The sequence below is a fragment of the Phyllobates terribilis genome, unplaced genomic scaffold, assembly GCF_046119375.1.
Source record: "Phyllobates terribilis strain yellow unplaced genomic scaffold, ASM4611937v1 Scaffold_7__3_contigs__length_470593459, whole genome shotgun sequence".
Classification (NCBI taxonomy): Eukaryota; Metazoa; Chordata; class Amphibia; order Anura; family Dendrobatidae; genus Phyllobates; species Phyllobates terribilis.
The window spans coordinates 51,057,186-51,076,072 of NW_027362767.1; the positions used below are offsets into that span (position 1 = coordinate 51,057,186).

The window sequence follows — 18,887 nt, forward strand, 5'->3', positions numbered from 1 at the left end:
GATCGTACCTGCATACATGTGATATGTCAACCTCTCAATGAGTTTCACCACCGTCCCTCCCTTAATTATGGGAATTCCTCCTCGACTCTGCACATTGTCTTCAAAAACGATGTTCTCCTCCGAATCTTCCTCGACAAAGCGATAGACGTCCGGGCTGGGCAGGCGCAGGGGCTGCTCGTTCTCCTCCTGAATGAGCACAGAGTCCAGCATCCGGTCCAATGTGCTGCGGTACTGCAACGAGATCAGAGCTGCCATCCAGTTGTTCTTCTCTTCGGCTGTCTTGGCAGCAAAGACTATATTGTTCTCGTCTTTTGAGAGCAACTCAAAGCCATGTTTGAAATCGCAGGCGTCGTCCCGGTCGATGACCTGCACCTTCCTCATGATGAATTTCTCCTTCAGGCGATACTCGGCGGTGTTGTATCCGGGAATCCGGGACTGGCCGTGGTTAGTTTTGCAGCTTATCATCAGGCCATCAAAAAGGAAGATGTGCCGCTCATGCTTGGCCCCCACCCTGGTCAGGGAGCCCTCCATAATAAACTCATTGCAACACTGCCCGATGTCTTTGCCCTCCCAGCCATCAATGTTCTTCTGGATTTCGTTCATTTTCTTAATAGCCAGATGCTTGCTGCGCATTTTACCGTTGTAAAGCCGCCAAATTGTCTCCCTGAAAAAAACAAGAGAAATGTATATCATAACAGATTCACTTTTTTTTGTTTTTTTTTTAGTTATATAAATTTCTGAAAAAGCTGGGTGACTACCTTACATGCCCTAAAATCACCCACCAGGGTTGATATCTAACACTTCCGATGCGACTCTGCACTGTGTTGGATAAGCCCTTTTATGTTGTTGTGAAACTACAACTCCCAACATGCCCTGAAAATATTGGCAGTAAGGCATTGCTGGGAGTTGTAGTTTCACAACAGATGGAATAGCAAAGGTTGCAGACCTCTAGTCTAATGGGAATGACCACCTTTATGTACAGTGGGTACGGAAAGTATTCAGACCCCTTTAAATTTTTCACTCTTTGTTTCATTGCAGCCATTTAGTAAATTCTAAAAAGTTCATTTTTTTTCTCATTAAAGTACACCCTGCTCCCTATCTTGACTGAAAAAAACAGAAATGTAGAAATTTTTGCAAATTTATTAAAAAAGAAAAACTGAAATATCACATGGTCATAAGTATTCAGACCCTTTGCTCAGACACTCATATTTAAGTCACATGCTGTCCATTTCCTTGTGATCCTCCTTGAGATGGTTCTACTCCTTCATTTGAGTCCAGCTGTGTTTAATTAAACTGATAGGACTTGATTTGGAAAGGCACACACCTGTCTATATAAGACCTCACAGCTCACAGTGCATGTCAGACCAAATGAGAATCATGAGCTCAAAGGAACTGCCCAAGGAGCTCAGAGACAGAATTGTGGCAAGGCACAGATCTGGCCAAGGTTACAAAAGAATTTCTGCATTACTCAAGGTTCCTAAGAGCACAGTGGCCTCCATAATCCTTAAATGGAAGAAGTTTGGGACCACCAGAAGTCTTCCTAGGCCTGGCCGTCCAGCCAAACTGAGCAATCGTGGGAGAAGAGGCTTGGTGAGCGAGATAAAGGGGAAACCCAAGATGACTGTGGCTGAGCTCCAGAGATGCAGTAGGGATATGGGAGAAAGTTCCACAAAGTCAACTATCCCTGCAGCCCTCCACCTGTCGGGCCTTTATGGCATAGTGGCCCAACGGAAGCCTCTCCTCAGTGCAAAATATATGAAAGCCCGCATTGAGTTTGCTCAAAAACACATGAAGGACTCCCAGACTATGAGAAATAAGATTCTCTGGTCTGATGAGATGAAAATAGAACTTTTTTGTGATAATTCTAAGCAGTATGTGTGGATAAAACTAGGCACTGCTCATAACCTGCCCAATACAATCCCAACAGTGAAACATGGTGGTGGCAGCATCATGCTATGGGGGTGTTTTTCAGCTGCAGGGACAGGATGACTGGTTGCAACTGAAGGAAACATGAATGCGGCCAAGTACAGATATCTTGGATGAAAACCTCTTCCAGAGTGCTCTGCACCTCAGACTTGGCCGAAGGTTGACCTTCCAACAAGACAATGTCCCTAAGCACACAGCTAAAATAACAAAGGAGTGGCTTCAGAACAACTCTGTGACCATTCTTGACTGGCCCAGCCAGAGCCCTGACCTAAACCCAATTGAGCATCTCTGGAGAGACCTGAAAATGGCTGTCCACCAACGTTCACCATCCAACCAGACGGAACTGGAGAGGATCTGCAAGGAAGAATGGCAGAGGATCCCCAAATCCAGGCGTGAAAAACTTGTTGCATCATTCCCAAGAAGACTCATGGCTGTACTAGCTCAAAAGGTGCTTCTACTCAATACTGAGCAAAGGGTCTGAATACTTATGACCATGTGATATTTCAGATTTTCTTTTTTAATAAATTTGCAATCATTTCTACATTTCTGGTTTTATCAGTCAAGATGGGGTACAGAGTGTACTTTAATGAGAAAAAAAAAACTTTTTAGAATTTACCAAATTGCTGCAATGAAAGAAAGAGTGAAAAATGTAAAGGGGTCTGAATACTTTCCGTATTCACTGTAGATCTCCAATCAGAAGAAACAAAGCCGTTATGTGTCATTTACTTCCTTGCCCTTTAATGAGGAGAAGACTCTGCTAACCTTGTCTCAGTCTGTTCAGCAGAGTTGAATGTGAGCTGCGGAAAACAGGACATATATATGATCTATGTTTTTACTTTTTTTTCTGGGCCTGAAATTGAAAAAAAGCATAAAAAATTAAAATAAATGTAGTCCGACTTACCCGGGCCGACGCCGCGGCGAGTGCTTATTGTAAATACGCTCCATGCTACATCGCAGGTTGAGCAGAGCGGTGGTGGCTTGTTTTAGACATTCTCTGTCCTCTTGGTCTTCGCTCCGTTCTTGTAACAGCTAAATATTGAGGAAAAATAATGAACCTAACAGATTATTCCAACACCTCACAACGTTAAAAATGATTGCCAATGTTTATCTACTGATGTAAAAAAAAAAAAAAAAGTGCGCCAACTTTCAATTATATTTTATTTTTCGACTCCTTATTTTCTCCGCTTGTTCTCAGTAAAATTCAACATTCTTGTTTATATTCAAAAGCCAGAAAAACTATTGAACAGGAATTGATAATTATAAATGAATGATTTCAGGTGACGGCGAGAGAAATATTCCCCTCTTACCTCCAATAATTCAAAATAGTGCAAACAATGGTAAACGGGAACCAGCATCAGACGAGGGAGGACGTATCTCACCGCTTCTCTAAAGCCTTCCGAAATGGACTGCGGGAAAAATTACACACGAGAGGTCGGAGAAGAGAAGGAAAAACAAGTTAAATCTTTCTATCAAGTGTGAATCAAATCTATTGTTAACCCCTTAGTGAACAGTGTTTCAATCCTAAATAACCAAACTTTTTTTTTTGTTGGGTTACCGAAATAATTTTTGGGGCTATTTTTCTTGAGATGAGTAGGGCTGTCTTTATTTTTCTTAAATGTGGAGATATTAGCAGCCAGAGCGGATCTTGATCTGGAGCTCTACCATGCTGTGATCAATGCAGTTTTGTGTAAACCGCTCCCGTGCAGAGATATGGATCCCCATGGTAAGAGACAACAAACAAATCCAGTATATTATGACCTTGTAGTCAGGTACTACTCTATTTCAGACATCATAAGGGTAAATTCACGCGTCAGATGTAATTTAAACACTTCTGAAACTCTCCCCGTTAGCATTAGGAAACTTAAAGGAGTCGATCACTACTTTTTATTGATGGATAGGCTATCAATATCTGATCGGTGCGGTGTAGGACTTATCACTGTGATCCATGGCTCATGTACATGTCTTTGTCAGGCCCTGGGAGGCCAAGGAAATAAGTCGAAACAATTTGAAGGTGAACTCATCTCCCGGTTATTTAGTATTTTTATTTTTTCCTTTTCTTTTTGCAAGATTCATAATTTTTTCCCTGTTTTTTTTTTTTTTTTTTACTACAGAGTTATAGTTTTTCTTGTATAATTTTGGGGTCTAAACAACGTTTTGAAAGCTTTCTTGATTGCATTTTTGTGAGGACGCGTTTATCTCATGGATTAAATGAATAATTTTGTATTTTGATAAATCAGACGAAGCAATGTCAAATAAGTATATTTTTATTTTTAAAAGTTCTTTGTTAGGATGGAGGAAAAGGGCGATATGAATGTTTTATGGGTTGTTTTTATTAATACTTGTAAAAACTTTTTCTTTTTAAAGAATACTTCTGAATATATTATTAGGGTTAAACTCTCTAAACACCGTGGGTTGCCACTGACTGTGGCATCTAAGGGGTTAAATGGCCAAGATTGGCGTTAACTCTTAACCCAGTCTATGCAGCCGGTTGCCCCCGCTGCTGATGGTGCGGGCACAGCGGCTGATCATCTTGTGGTAAGAATGTAATAAAGCAAATATAGAAGGGACGGTCGGTGCCCACACACTTAGGGGCACGAGCCGCACTTTCAGCTGGAGATCCTTTTCAATTAACCTAAACCAAAAGCTCAAACAAAAAAAGCAAGTTACCTGGAAATAGGGCGCGACTGCCGGCTTAACCATGAGGTTGTTAAAATGTTCGTGGAACTGGGCAGCCAGAATATCCTGGGATAAAGTTTCATAAGGGTCGAAGGCCTGCTCCTGAGGGAAAAGCAAGGGAGAAGGTTCGTGATTGGGATCTAATGGGGTTATATCCAACAGATCGATAGCACAGAGAGGATAACCACCACCCATCACATACGTCCGGCAGAAAACACATCATCCTGCCGTACAGCCCATAATCTCCTCTCCAGATCACACACAAACCACCAGCGCAGATAAAATAAAACCCTACATGTATGAACGCAGCCCGGTCCTCACCTCGGCCAAATCTTCAAAGCAGCTTCCGACCAGTGGATGAGGACTGCTCTCATCCGTCATCTCCACAGTGTCCTCAATCAGACCCAGAAGCTTCACGGTTAATTCATGAATGTCCAGAATGTTACTGAAGATAATCTCTATGTCCTGCAAAGAGACATCAAGGAGATCAGCTCTGCGGCAGCCACACTACACAATGCTGCAATCTCCCACCATTCCTTACAGCAAAGAGCTTATTCTGGTTATCCACTTTTGGGGAAATCTGACATCCACCAGCAGAATAGTGAGTGCAGCTCTGGAGTAGAATACAGGATGGAACTCAGGATCAGTACAGGATCAGTAATGTAATGTATGTACACAGTGACTGCACCAGCAGAATAGTGAGTGCAGCTCTGGAGTATAATACAGGATGTAACTCAGGACCAGTACAGGAACCTATAAGTGGCAGCCACTCCATAGTAATACTTGTGGTTGTCAGTACAAGGTCTTATCTGAACCTTGGAGCCGCTGATGTCATTTGGTGACATTGAAATCCACTTTAAACAACTAAAGCAAACACTTCTCAGCTTTTCCTACAGCTCCTTAGAAATAAGGTGAAGATATGAGGAGCAGAAAGTGACTAGACTGGGAAGACAAACACGGGCGGTGATGGTGTGTAATGTACTCACAGCCATCACTGGGCCTCATTTATCAAAAAGGTCTAACAGTATAATGATCCTTGCTGCCCACAGCAGACAATCAGAGCTCAGCTTACATTCTACCAGAGCAGTTTAAGAAATAAAAGCTGAGCTCTGAATGGTTGTTTATGGAAACAATGAGGCTCACTGTTCTCATGGTGACTTATTCTATACTAGAGAGAGTGCTCAGATAAGGGAAGACGTTACTCATACCAACCAACAAAAAACAGATGGGTCAGGCTGGTTTCACACATCCGTGTTTGGCGGTCCATACTCTGAGCGCAATGCATGGACTGTTCGAGGTCTTCTGGCCCGGGCATGACAGTCTCACAGGCATAGAGGCCGCTCCATACCCAGTGGGTCCCGGCTGCTTTACACAGCAGACACTTGCTGCAATTTGAGTTAGCAGGTTAACCCCTTAGATGTTAAGGTGAACAGTGGACACAGCATCTAAAGGGTTAGCCACAAGGCACGGTCCCTTTTGTCAACCTGACAGGGCCACTGCAAAGGGGTCACGAGTATCTGACAGACAGTGGGGTAGAGAAAGAAATCGGACACTTGGTATGGGGCCCCCGGATGTGGCGTTGCGCCACTATGAAGTCCATCCACAGGGGAGTGGAAATGTTCATCGGCAGGGGCCGGAGCACAATATTACCCTCTATTTGTCATGCTCAAAAAATAAATGAGGTCTAAGGGGTAACGTTACCCCTTAGACCTCCGTCCAGAGCCTCTCACCCAGCGAAATCAGTTCTCATACTTTGCACTGATGAGGGTCAACAGCTCGAAACACCGTGTCTGCAAATTGAGATTTCGATTAGGCTTTTATCCTGTTATATGGCATGACTCGTTAAAGGGTTGATTGTGACTTGTAGGATAGCGGCTTCCAATCGGTGGCGCTATAGAGTTCCAAGTCCTCTTTTTCCCGAAGAGGCAATTTGCATACAAAAAATAAATGAAACTTTTCACTTTCACACAACAGCCGACTCCGTATTTCCGATCTGAATGATTGCAGCCACGCCGTAACCAAAGCAGGAACGTCATGGAGATCGTTCACTACACACAGTGCTCGTTCCATCGTATCTGTCTGCAGCGCGCACACAAGGCTTATCAGGGCACGGCCGCCTGGCACCGACATCCATCAGCAGTAAGAAATAGTGCGATTCCTATGCGTGTGATAGTCACCCCTTCACAGTTCTGCCTCTGCACAGGGGACGGTGGAAAAGCCATGGACTGTAGGGAATTGCTATCTATGCAATTCTCTAATGTTTGAAGGGACACTGGAACTTTAATTGGAAGTGTTGCACTGAGTTAATGACAAGCAGTGGCCAGAGATGCAGCTTCACACATGGTGGTCCGGTTCCTAAGGACACCCCACCACCATTCCTTTACTCCTTTGAGCCCCCACCAGGATCGGTTGTGTTGGTCCTCAGCAGTCAGGTTTATAGAGGGGACGTCATCACTTCCGGTCCCAGCAGTTTTAATAAAATAGAAGTAGATCTCTTCTTTAACCCTGCAATGTCCATAGCTCCCAAGCTCTTTGGGATGGGCTACACGGCTGCTTTGTGGACCTGACTGCCCTTTCTCATGTTGCATCTACCCTCGTCAATTGCAAATCCCAACTAGGGCTGCAGCTGTAGCACCATCAGACCAGTGCATAGCCAGCAATTCCATGCCGCATGGCAGCCAACATAAGACATATAATAACCACAATAAGAGAAATGCACAACTTACGTTGGGAGTAAATAGCTTTTTGTTAGCCAGGAATGCCTCACGAAACACCTTAATAATAAGGTTCAGCTCGCGCAGATATTGTCTCTCTCCAGCAATTTCCGTCCTGACCAACTCATAATAGTTCAGCTCCCCGGTAGAGGAAGGTTCCTCGTCGCAGAGAGCCACTACGCCGATATCGTCATCTTGATCGAACATGTCCATCAATACCTTAGGGGGGTGCGGTGATATAGAAGGAAAGCAGGGATTGTAATTAGAATACGGTATTTGCATATTTACTTAAAGGGGTTGTCTGATAATCAGGAAAAAACAAAAATTTATTTCTTTATTGTTTACATTTTGAGCGTGAAATCCGGATAATATCCGGATAATACCCAGTGGGCACAGGTTACAAGCTCTGATAAACTGAGCACCTGGAAGTGTTTTCAGACCCTTGACGTAAACAGGAAAGTTCCCATTCACTGACAGCAAGCAGAGATTAAGAAAAAAATTAAAATCTGGGATGCCCTTTTTCTAAGATTGCCATTTTCGAAGGGACCCCATGAACAATAGATAGCAGTAGGCTGAACGGTCGTTCCCAACTCCCCCATACACAGACGCTCGGCCGAGAGCTCCCCTGTTCTCCATCAGCGAGCCATGGCCAAAATTCCCCTACAAAACAGAAGGAGCAGCCAATGGAAATCCAACGTGCTGAATCCTTCTCTTCCCTATTGGGACTTGAGTATAAAGTGCATTTATTTATTTAAACCGCAAAGAAGGATCAGTGGGAAGACACCGGCCATTTCTGCAAAGATGAATCCACACTGTAGGATGAGCCTTTAGTGTCAGATCAGTGTGAATCCGACCCCCAGAAACCCCGACAATCAGTTACTGCTCCATACTTATGGTGGAGGCTTTACCAGGTATCACAGCTCAGTCCCAGTGAATTATACTAAGATGCAATGTAATAATAGTAAATAATAATACTACGTGGCGTAGCAATGAGGGTGCTGTCTCTGGGCCCTTCAGTCAGCTGATTGGCGGGGGCGCTGGGAGTCTGATCCCACCAATCCAATACTGAAGCATTATTCTTAGTGTCTGGATACCTGGCTCTCACCTTATCAGCGCACATAGACACTTTAATATCCTGCTGAGAGATCTCATAGTGTCGGATGTTAAAAACATAGTTTCCTGCTAGCTTTAGGATGTCAGCGGAGATGTATTCCAGGACGGCCACGATGTAGAGCGATACATGGTAATCCACCTTGTAGCCGAGCACCTCCTGATATAGAAAAGGAAAGACAATCGCTCTTCAGGTTGCCATATCAAGATAAACAACAACACATTTCTTTCCAAAAATGTAAAAAAAAAAAAATCAATGTCTTATTCTTCATTCTGTATCTTTGAAAAGAGTGACAACTGACCGGACCACTCTGAGTTGTACGAATGTTATTTAATAAGGGCATCCGTCCCAAAAGTCAAGGTATTAAAGCGAACCGGTCATCTCCAGAAAAGCTATATACTTGCAGATAAATAGCATTTTAATCATGACTAGCTGTAATAATTCCCAGGAACATTGACTGACAGCCTGCTCGGCAGTGAGCGTGTGCAGTGTGGGCACAGAGCAGGCTGTCAGTCAAAGTGCTGGGGAGTGATCACAGAGCGTTCCTTGTATAGTGACTATAATCGCTGCCTGCACCACCCCAGTGAAGGAAAGAGCAGCTGCAGGGGGGATATCACTTCATTTTCTCCCTGTAGCTGCTGCTCCAGTAAGGCAGCCAGGCACTGTTTAAATACTATTTCTTGCAGAATAACACCATATCAGTAGGAACATAACGTTTCTGGAGGTGAAAGGTTCCCTTTAAAAATAGTAATCAGCATTTTCCAAATGATAAAACTGAAAGGCTATTGATATGTAGTTACACAGATTTTCCTAATCAGCTATGTAACGAAATCACTGTAGAAGTTTCAACAAACACCCGCGTAGTGAATTCACATCTACACTGCTCAGTACTGCTGTATAATCTCCTCCAGGCTGCTGCTGCTCCTAAACATGGGCTTCATAGAGACAGGAATGCAGGAATTCCTCATGTCTGTGTGTGCTGTGTGTGGGAGACATAGCAGCTATTCTCCACACACTAGCTCAGAGACAACTGAAAATTAGAGATAGACCCTGCAAAACTGGAGAAAAATGCAAAATACAAGTTACAGAATGGCCAGAAATAGTGACAGTCGTCATGTACACATAACTTATTATGAAAAGTCACATGGATACTCACGCTTTAAGCTAATTTACAGTTATAAAAAGTTTTGTGACAGCCCTCAACAACCAGAATAGTTGTCATCCAGCTTTCTTAAGATTTTATATCAGAACTGAACCTACATGAACGTGATTTGTAGAAGAAATGGTACAAGGAATGGTTACCTTCAGCGATGGGTGGATTTTATCAACGGGAAGCAGCAGGGGATTCCTTCGCTTGCGCTTTTCAATGGCAGACTGAGCATCGGCAATGGCCCACTTGTCGATGGGATGAGGAAAGGTTTTCTGCACTCGCTCCTAAGCAGAATTACAATTATAGATGTCAGAAATTATGGCTTTATATTATGGACCAAGTCGAGAAGGTACAGAAGCGACCCTCGTATACTTATACTTCCATTTGGACGCCCAAGGTCATTTCCTAGAGGTATTAGGTGCTATGCCCAGTGCCCAAACAACCGATAACACAAGTACACCACAAACTGTTGCTAAACAAGAAATGAAAAGTGGACACTAATGAAGACAGAGCGCCTGCCAACACTAAAATGCAAGTCTTGGCTAAAGACCAGTAAACTTGTGCCAGACCAGACCACAGAGCAGGGACATGATGGATGGGTATATAGTGAGCCACAGAAGATGCCCCACAGCTCAGCAATTAACACCAAGCCTCCTGTGCCAGACTGGACAACAGTACAAAGAAATGTCAATGTCTACCCCAGAATGACTGACAGCTAGGACAAGCGGCAGCCGGCCCCAACTCACCTTGCTGCCATGCCGCATGTAGAGACATGACAGGAGCGCAGGGGGCCGGAGGGCGCAGACATGACAGGAGCGCAGGGGGCCGGAGGGCGCAGACATGACAGGAGCGCAGGGGGCCGGAGGGCGCAGACATGACAGGAGCGCAGGGGGCCGGAGGGCGCAGACATGACAGGAGCGCAGGGGGCCGGAGGGCGCAGACATGACAGGAGCGCAGGGGGCCGGAGGGCGCAGACATGACAGGAGCGCAGGGGGCCGGAGGGCGCAGACATGACAGGAGCGCAGGGGGCCGGAGGGCGCAGACATGACAGGAGCGCAGGGGGCCGGAGGGCGCAGACATCACAGGAGCGCAGGGGGCCAGAGGGTAGAGACATGACAGGAGCGCAGGGGGCCGGAGGGCGCAGACATCGCAGGAGCGCAGGGGGCCAGAGGCCGGCCGGACCCCTGCCAGTTTCAGAGCAGGAAGACCACTAAAAGCTTCTAAGCGTTAGGCTCCTAGGAGACCAGCAATGGCTAATAATTGCAGAGGTGGCCGGTAACTAAGGCAGTGAGCATTAAACCATAGAATTAAAAAGCCCTTACATTTTCAGAACGGGGAAGATTTTTAATAACTTGCAAACTCGATCATTTTTACAAGCACTTTAATATTTCACCCATTTATGATGTTGAGAAACCTCCTAAATATCATAATCTGCTCTCCCATGACTGTTATGCAACTTATGGTCATATTGTGTGTGAAATAGGAAGACAATAAAGAGCTCTTCAGTTGTTAGGCCATCACTATGAGACTGGGGGGTGTCACCTCTCGGATCTCTGACAATCAGCTGATTACGGGGCAGCAGCGCTGCAGCAGGTATTGCGTCTCCTTCAGCTGAGAGTCAGACATTGCCCAGTCTGATACTAATGGCCAATCCGTCAGTTTTGTAGGATTGGAGATCCCCTTTAACCTCACTAACCTCCACATCCTGGACCGTCCGGGGCTGAGCAATGCATAATTTACTAAGCAGCTGTAGGATGAGCTCCTCTATATAGTACAACGAGTCTTCTTTAGCGGACAACGTGGGGTGCACTTGTTGTTGGACCTGGGGAGTAAAACAAAAAAAGATTTTATGAACCGGCCAGAATATGTTTACCATCATTTTTTTTACTGTGCATTTTACCCCCCCCCCCCCCCAAAAAAAAAATAAAAAATAAAAAAACACCGGTAACTAAAAGATCCTAAAATCCTTCTCCGCTGTCCCTTAGGGCATGACCAATATGGTGGTCAGTACAGCAGGATTCATACTTCTTTCCTGGCGATGCCATGACACCCCCTTTCCTAGCCAAGACAGTAGGAGGCCGTACGGTCGGCCATACTACCCATCACCAATTTGTATTGGTGTCCAGAGGAAATTGCGCAGCATTTATCCGACGCCTGAGGCTTTGATAATGCTAAGAAAAAAAAGTCACGAGTTGATTAACAGGCAAAACCAGAATGCGGGTACATGGCTGCCAGAGCAGGGTGTGTCCGCTGCAGAATAAAGTCACGTCTTACCCACTGATCCAAGAGAGGAATCCTCTACATGCTTATACGGCCATGCCGCGACCGGTCGGGATCGCCAGGCGGCTGCCAACACCAGTCACCCAGCTTTCCCACAGTCCTGAACTGCCACATGCTTGGTACAGCAAAGCCGGAGGGCCCACAGCTAGGTAGCTTGGCGCTCCTATGTATTACACAGATTGATTTTTTATTTTAATGGGGCCGTGTAATCCTTCAGCGGAGAAGACAACACACTGGCTGCTTTCTCTGCTTTAAAGGGTACATGGACATAAAAAATAGTGGTATCATAAAAGCAGGCTGTGACTGCTGGCACATGCCCCGACATGTTGCCCCCATGGGCACTAGCGTGATCAGATCTGAGCGGGCACGTGTATGAGAGAGGTTGGGAGGAATCGCTGTTGGATGACTGAGCATTGAGCCGACAGCTGTACGGCCACTTATAGAAAAATGTGCAGCAAATTGTCATAAAGTAGAAAGAAAAAAGTAAAAACCATATACAGCCAATATTCCCGAAAATGTCCCCAATCTATTCAATGCAACCGAGCGCCAGGCCGCGCAGCAGCACACGGGCCGTCCCACGAGCGCTTCTGCTGCTCCGATTCCACAAGACAAGAATAGTCTGTAACCTGAGCTCCATTAAATGACTGCAGCTCATTTTCCAAGCACTTTGGGGGTATTAATGGATTCTTGTTTGCCTCGGAGAGAATGACAGCTCGCTCTGATCCGAACACAGCTCAGCGCTGATACACCGGCCGCACTGGAGTCTGGTAGTGATTACGGAGGACGACGAGCTGGGCACAGCATGGGTTTACACCAACCAATTCCTTCTCAGGCATATACCTTTATCTAGTGGGCACAAAATCACCCCAAAACTCCTGATCCGGAAAATCCAATGAACATACAAAGGGGTTATCCCATAATTACAATCACCAATCCACGGGTGTGCGATCACTCAGGGACCGACCGACCGGTGGGACCCCCCCAATTATCAATCCATTAGTGTGCAATCAATCAGGGTCCAACTGCTGAAACCCTCCAATCACCAATCAACGGGTGTGCGATCAATCAGGGTCCGACTGCTGGGACCCCCCCAACGATCAATCCACTAGTGTGTGATCACTCAGGGTCCGACCGCTGCGACCCTCCATGAATCCGCGGGTGTGTCATCACTCAGGCTCCGACTGCTGGGTCCCGTCAATAATCAGGAGAACTGTTCACTTTAATATCCGTGGGTAAAATTTCAGAGAGGATTATACAGTCATGTTAACATACACTTCCAAAGTAAGTACACCAGCCTCATCAGGCATGACAGATCTATCTAACAATGCAGTTTATTTTGTGTAAACTGGCGACAAATCGGTTTTAAACTGACATCTGGAGACATTAAACAATAAATAAAAGCAGCAGCAAGTGAAAGCACCCGAGGGGCCTAATATGTCCAAACATGGCCCAGAATGGAGAGTTGCTCTCCAGATATCTGATCCCCCCGCAGCGATTTACGCTAATGTCAAAAGTGTTGAAAACAAAGATTAAGATTAGAGCGGTATTAAAAGTGCGGATCCCATAAGTGGAACCCACATCTACCTCCGGAGACCCCCCTGACCTGCACCTGAGAAGGCCGATGGCTTCACCTATCCTACAATACAGTACAGTTCCAATAATCAGACACACCTGGGACCCGCATTACATGAGGTACCGGCGTCTAGGTGACATCGCACAGTTCGGGTCACGGAGCGCTTGTGATCGCTTCTACTTCCAGAGATAATTTATGAATAGCACAAGTCATCTTCACACTCCGATGCCAGGACCGTGACGGGAGCAGAGAGGGGCGCCTGTTCTCCAGTGATGCATTTCACACTCACAAGTATCAGTTTCTTGGAAATAGAGACCATCACGTGGCAAGAAAGAGCAGCTAACCTGAAAAAGCAGCTCAACTGGTAGAGGTTCTCCAAATCAGACTGTTACCTAGGGAGGTCTTGTAGATAATAGAGCTGATCACAGTGACACCCCCCACTGAGACCTCCAGTGATCAGCATGGTCTGTGGGGAACACTCGTAGTAGTTATTTCCCTTTCAGCGCCCCTGCAGGAGAAATGAAGCACTGCACATTTCTCAGTCACACCAATGGAGGTGGCATTATTATTATTTTTAGTAGAGGGAACTCGGAGTATGATTACTTTTTAAGGGGACATTTGTATGTAATAAGGGCACACTACTTCGGTCCAGAGATGCACATTCCCTTTAATATTCCGTCATCAGCAACCTAAAGTGAACATTCCCTTTAACTACTTAATTAGCAATTTTGCAATAATTTTTTTTTCCAAGTTGCTTGTGGATCAATCAGTTCAGGAATTTGGTAGACGACACTGTATTTACAGCGGGAGACAAATGAGGGCAATAAAACTGCGGCATACGGCGGCGAGGTACGAGGCATAAAAGTATATATAACCTCTAAGCTTCCTGCTCGTACCTGGTGACCGCAGACAGTAAGAGGTTTATAAGCGGTCGGAGCAAGGATAGAGAATGGACAAGTCTGCGGAGCCGGGAGACAACGGGCATTGATAATTGCCCCCTTCCCCATTGATGGAAACTAATTACAGGGCATAATAAACACTGACTATAGATATGGTCTCTGTAGTGGTCTGTGGTGCCACCAGAAGTGGCAAGATCAACTAATTAGAGGGGTTCTCTGTTTAGAAAAACCCCACTGCATTATTAGACGGGGTGTCCCCTCTTTAGGATCCTCATCTCTTGAGTTCAGAGTGGTTACAAAGAGGGTCTCCCTCTCTGGGGGACCCGTCCTGTCCTACATTACACACTCATCATTGCATAGCGCCTGCAATGCTTCATCTATCCTGCGGTAGCGCTGCAGGAAATTGCACCACAAATCACAGCTGATCGCTGGAGGTCCGAGAACGTTCACACCCAGCGCTCCTGATATTTTATGTAAAACACTGCAGATAGAAATCTGATCACCTACAATGGTTCTTCAGGAAGACGAGGAAAAAAAATCTTTGGGAATTTATGACATGTAGGTGAAATGTTCCCGTTCCCATAAAAGTCTCATAATCTGGGTCCAGAGCGTCATAGCAGGTCCCTGCAAAACAATGGGACCGGCAAGTCTCGCTCTTCTAAAGAGGGCTTTGTCCTCCGGGAAGAGGGAACTTTTTGTCTCGGCCTGCGCTACCCTCCTAATATTAGCTGTTCCCCCGACTGTCTCTACTTTCTGCTGCAGTGATGACGTCTTAGCACATGGAAATTTGACCGCTGCTGCCAATCACTGGCATCAGCGGGTCACCACTGCAGCCTGTCACTGGCTTTAGCCAGTCCAGTGAGAATAGGAAATATAGACTGGCAGGGTACCATGTACATTTGGAAAATTAGCGATGGGTGATCAGTAAGGGGAGCATACTCTATTTTTAAGGTTTTAAAACATTATGGGTATGTTATGAAAAAAATAAAATAAAAAGTTCAGGGGTGGACAAGACAACCGGTTTAAGTAAATGCAGTTGAACCTTTTCATTTTGGAGTGAAACTCTCATTCATATAGAACTATGGGAACCCCCCGTTTTGGAAATCAGTGGGGGTAAGGGCAGTCAGACTACTACTGATTATGCATCTGGAAAGGTGATAAATGTTATTCATAGGATGAGCCATTTATCTGCTTAAAGGGGTATTTCTAGCTCTCAGATCCTATTGCAATATGTAGTATGTGTAATAATAATATTAGCAAATATCTCCAATTAGAGATGTAGTATAGTTCTTCTGATTCGCTATGTCGCTTTCCCCATGTGCAGGCATTGCAGTAGCTTAGGTATCTATGGCTACGACCATTAACAACTAACTATATGAGTGGTCGTAACCATGGATACCTAAACTACCTGAACTTTTTCAGTACCCTGCTCGTGAATCAGCAAGCTCAGGATGACCAATGCTATATCTCCTCTTTACATGTAATTCTAGGTGTCATTTCTGGTGTCCACTATTAGAGTGGTCTGCTGCTAGCATTGAGAAGCTGAATGCATGCTGGGATGTATAGTTCATCAAGTGATGATCAGCTCCCCGACCATGTACACAGCCTGATAAAGGTGAGGCGATGAGAGAGAAGACTGAAGCAGCGATTTCATGGATCCTATAAATGTCCGTCAGGCCTTGAGAGCAGCAGTGGATCGCTACCATAAATGAGCAAGTGGCTTCTTGTAAACATCCAGCGCTCCGCTACCTGCCAAGAGCCCCCCGGTGGCTGCCAGGATAGGAGAAATAGCGGGTGACACATCAATGTCTGATCCATCAGCACCCCATAATAAAGCCACGTCATCAACACTGGGGTACAACGCCAGCGATCTGGTCGGCGGGGTCTGACCACTGCGACCCTCACGGATCTGGAGACAGCGCCTCGGCTGTGCAGGGAATTTGCTCTGTGGCCCTATGTAATCATATAGTGGCTCCCTGCAGAGCAGTGTGACGGCTCATCTAAAGGACCCGCCATGACACATTACCCCATGTCTGCTACCTCAGCAAACAAAGCGCTGAGCAGCAATACCAGGCACAGCCACCTGGACAAGAGCGGCGCTGTTTCTAATGTAAAACAAACATGTCTTATGCGATATGGACTGTTCAGAGTCCTAGAACCCAACTCCCACCGGATGATATTTTCTAGCATCTCTAGAATTCTCAGATCAACAGATTATTGGATTCTTGTGTTTGTCTTTTTACTTTTACCTGTAATATTTGCCCAGCAGTCAGCACAGCCACCGCAGGACCTGTAAGGTACAGTCTACATAGCAGTGGGCCCTACTATGCACATACTACAACCCCCAGCATGCCCGGAGGCTTCTTCAGAGTAGATCAGCGAGTCCGTATCTGCCTCCTCTCACCAAATTATCACAACACACGAATGAGCAAGTGAAGTGCAAACAGAAAGTTCCTTTAATCCGGCAAGTAGCCGCCTAATAGGTGATAAACAAATAATCCAGGATATCGGATAATCGGACACATGATGCCAGCACCCTGCAGCTGAAGCCCCCTGACACCTACAGAGCTTTGGAATTCCCGGGATTTCTGGACTATCAGATGCAAGGACTGGGATAACTCTTCCTGGCAATATCCACCCAAGTCATCAGAACCTAACCATGCTCCATTCACTTTAAGTAGAAGGACATGCTGGTATTTGTGGTCCTCCACACCAAAAATACCATCTACTCCCATAGGATATCTACAGTGAAACTACAACTCCCAGCATGCCCTGTCATTGACATTACAGCCAATATACGGCAAGGGGCTCTGGGAAGTGTAGTTCCCGGGTACGAGGCGTTTATAGAGCTTCTTCCATCCTTCCCTCAGTCTCACCTTCCTCAGGGCAGGCACGAAGAGCCCCCGCCACTTCAGGCCGTTCTCCTCGCTGAAGAAGTCGTACGTCTGCGGGGAGGGCTGCATGGTCCCGGCCTCATGGGACTCCCTCAGCCTGTAGCCCGGAGCCGGGGCCGCTCAGTCAGGTCTGGGGTCCCGGGGTGCCCCCATCATGCTGGGCCTCAGGATGCCACGGCCACTGCTGCTTGTTGTTGTGATGGGATCCGGCTTCCTCTGGGAGACTCAGCCGCCCTCCCCCTGCCCGCAGAGACTGCACGGAGCATGCGCGGAGGAGAGAAGGCGGGACGACGCCAGCCAGGGAAGGGGCGTGGCGAGAGCAGTGGGGAAAGGGGCGTGGCGACGGAGGACGGAGAGCAGGCGGTGACTCAGTTACTGGGGCGCTGCACTGCAGAGGGACCTGGAGACCCCCATTAACGCCTTTAGGACCTGCAGACCTTCCTTCATTAACCCCTTCAGGACGAGTACAGTTTTCATATATTCTTTCCATTCATCCAAGAATTTCCCCCATATAAGGACTTGCTTTCTGCCCTCAGAGCTGGAGTTTTTAGGCTATGTGCCCACGATGCAGAAATGAAGCAGAACATTTCCGCAGCATTTCTGCATGTTCTTGGCAGTAAAAACGCTTGCGGATTTTACACGCGTTTTTACATGCGGATTTGACTTGCGTTTTTCAGATGCATTGGGACCTCAAATCCGCATGCGGAAACGCACAAATAATGGACATGCTGCGGATTTTTCCACAAGGAAAATCAGCTGCGGAAAATTCCACAGCATGGGCACAGAACATGCAGATTTTCATTGGGGATCATGGGGCACGGATTACCAAGCGTTTACGCTGCGGAAATTCCGCATCAAAAACGCATAGTGGGCACACAGCCTTAATGCCACCATCATAAGCTCCAGTCAACATTTTCATAACGCCACAAACAAAAAAAAAACAATTTTGGGGTTTCAATTATTTTTCCAGATTTCACGAGTTAAATCATTTAATACTGTGATAGATGGGGCTCTTACAGACACGGCGATAAGTAACCTGCGCATCTTATTTCATTTCTTTATTTTTACCTACAGAAAAGAAACCGATTCAAAGTTTGTTGTTTAAAATATTTTTTAAAACTTTTGTTGTTACTTTGTTGTTGGAGAGGTGACGGGCGACCAAATAGACAGAGGTGCGTTGATTGACCGCGGCATCTGAATGATTAAGCAGCAGCAATTATACATACACACACACACATATATACACTGTAATGCAGCGGCATTACTGTAATGGTCCAGGGTGTGTTCTGGCTGACCATGTACCTCTCCCTCAGGTGACTGATCACATGACTGTGACATCAGCACAGGTCCTGTGCACACAGGACTGATCACATGACTGTGACATCAGCAAAGGTCCTGCATGCACTGAAAGATATATAAATCTTAGTGATTTTGAGACAGTGTGAAAGGCGTGAGGCCTGTTCCCTGGGTGTGGGACACTGTTAGCCTGGAGAGGCTTAGTGAGGCCTGGTGAATCCTGAAAGGCAGAGGCTGGATGTGTGCGTGCGTAAGAGATGCCAGTAGCCTTGGAAGGTATGAGAGCTGGAGACCCCCATCTGGGAAGCAGTAAAGCCACAGCTGTGGCAGAACAAATCTGATGGAAACCGCTAGACCCGACAAAAAGG

At 46.1% G+C, this 18,887-nt stretch overlaps 1 protein-coding gene across 1 annotated transcript in view; it reads right to left on the reverse strand.

The window, feature by feature from the left end:
* Nucleotides 1-17,503, reverse strand: part of SOS2 (SOS Ras/Rho guanine nucleotide exchange factor 2) — a 34,537-nt gene extending 17,034 nt beyond the window's left edge. Inside the window, exons 1-10 of the mRNA XM_073638546.1 lie at nt 17,206-17,503; nt 11,274-11,399; nt 9,730-9,861; nt 8,422-8,586; nt 7,329-7,535; nt 4,924-5,067; nt 4,594-4,704; nt 3,234-3,332; nt 2,828-2,955; nt 9-664 (exon numbers count right to left, since the gene is read on the reverse strand). Of these exons, the coding sequence (XP_073494647.1) occupies nt 9-664; nt 2,828-2,955; nt 3,234-3,332; nt 4,594-4,704; nt 4,924-5,067; nt 7,329-7,535; nt 8,422-8,586; nt 9,730-9,861; nt 11,274-11,399; nt 17,206-17,292 (1,855 nt within the window). The 5' untranslated portion in view covers nt 17,293-17,503. The remainder of the gene's footprint in view (nt 1-8; nt 665-2,827; nt 2,956-3,233; nt 3,333-4,593; nt 4,705-4,923; nt 5,068-7,328; nt 7,536-8,421; nt 8,587-9,729; nt 9,862-11,273; nt 11,400-17,205) is intronic.
* Nucleotides 17,504-18,887: the final 1,384 nt, after the last annotated feature.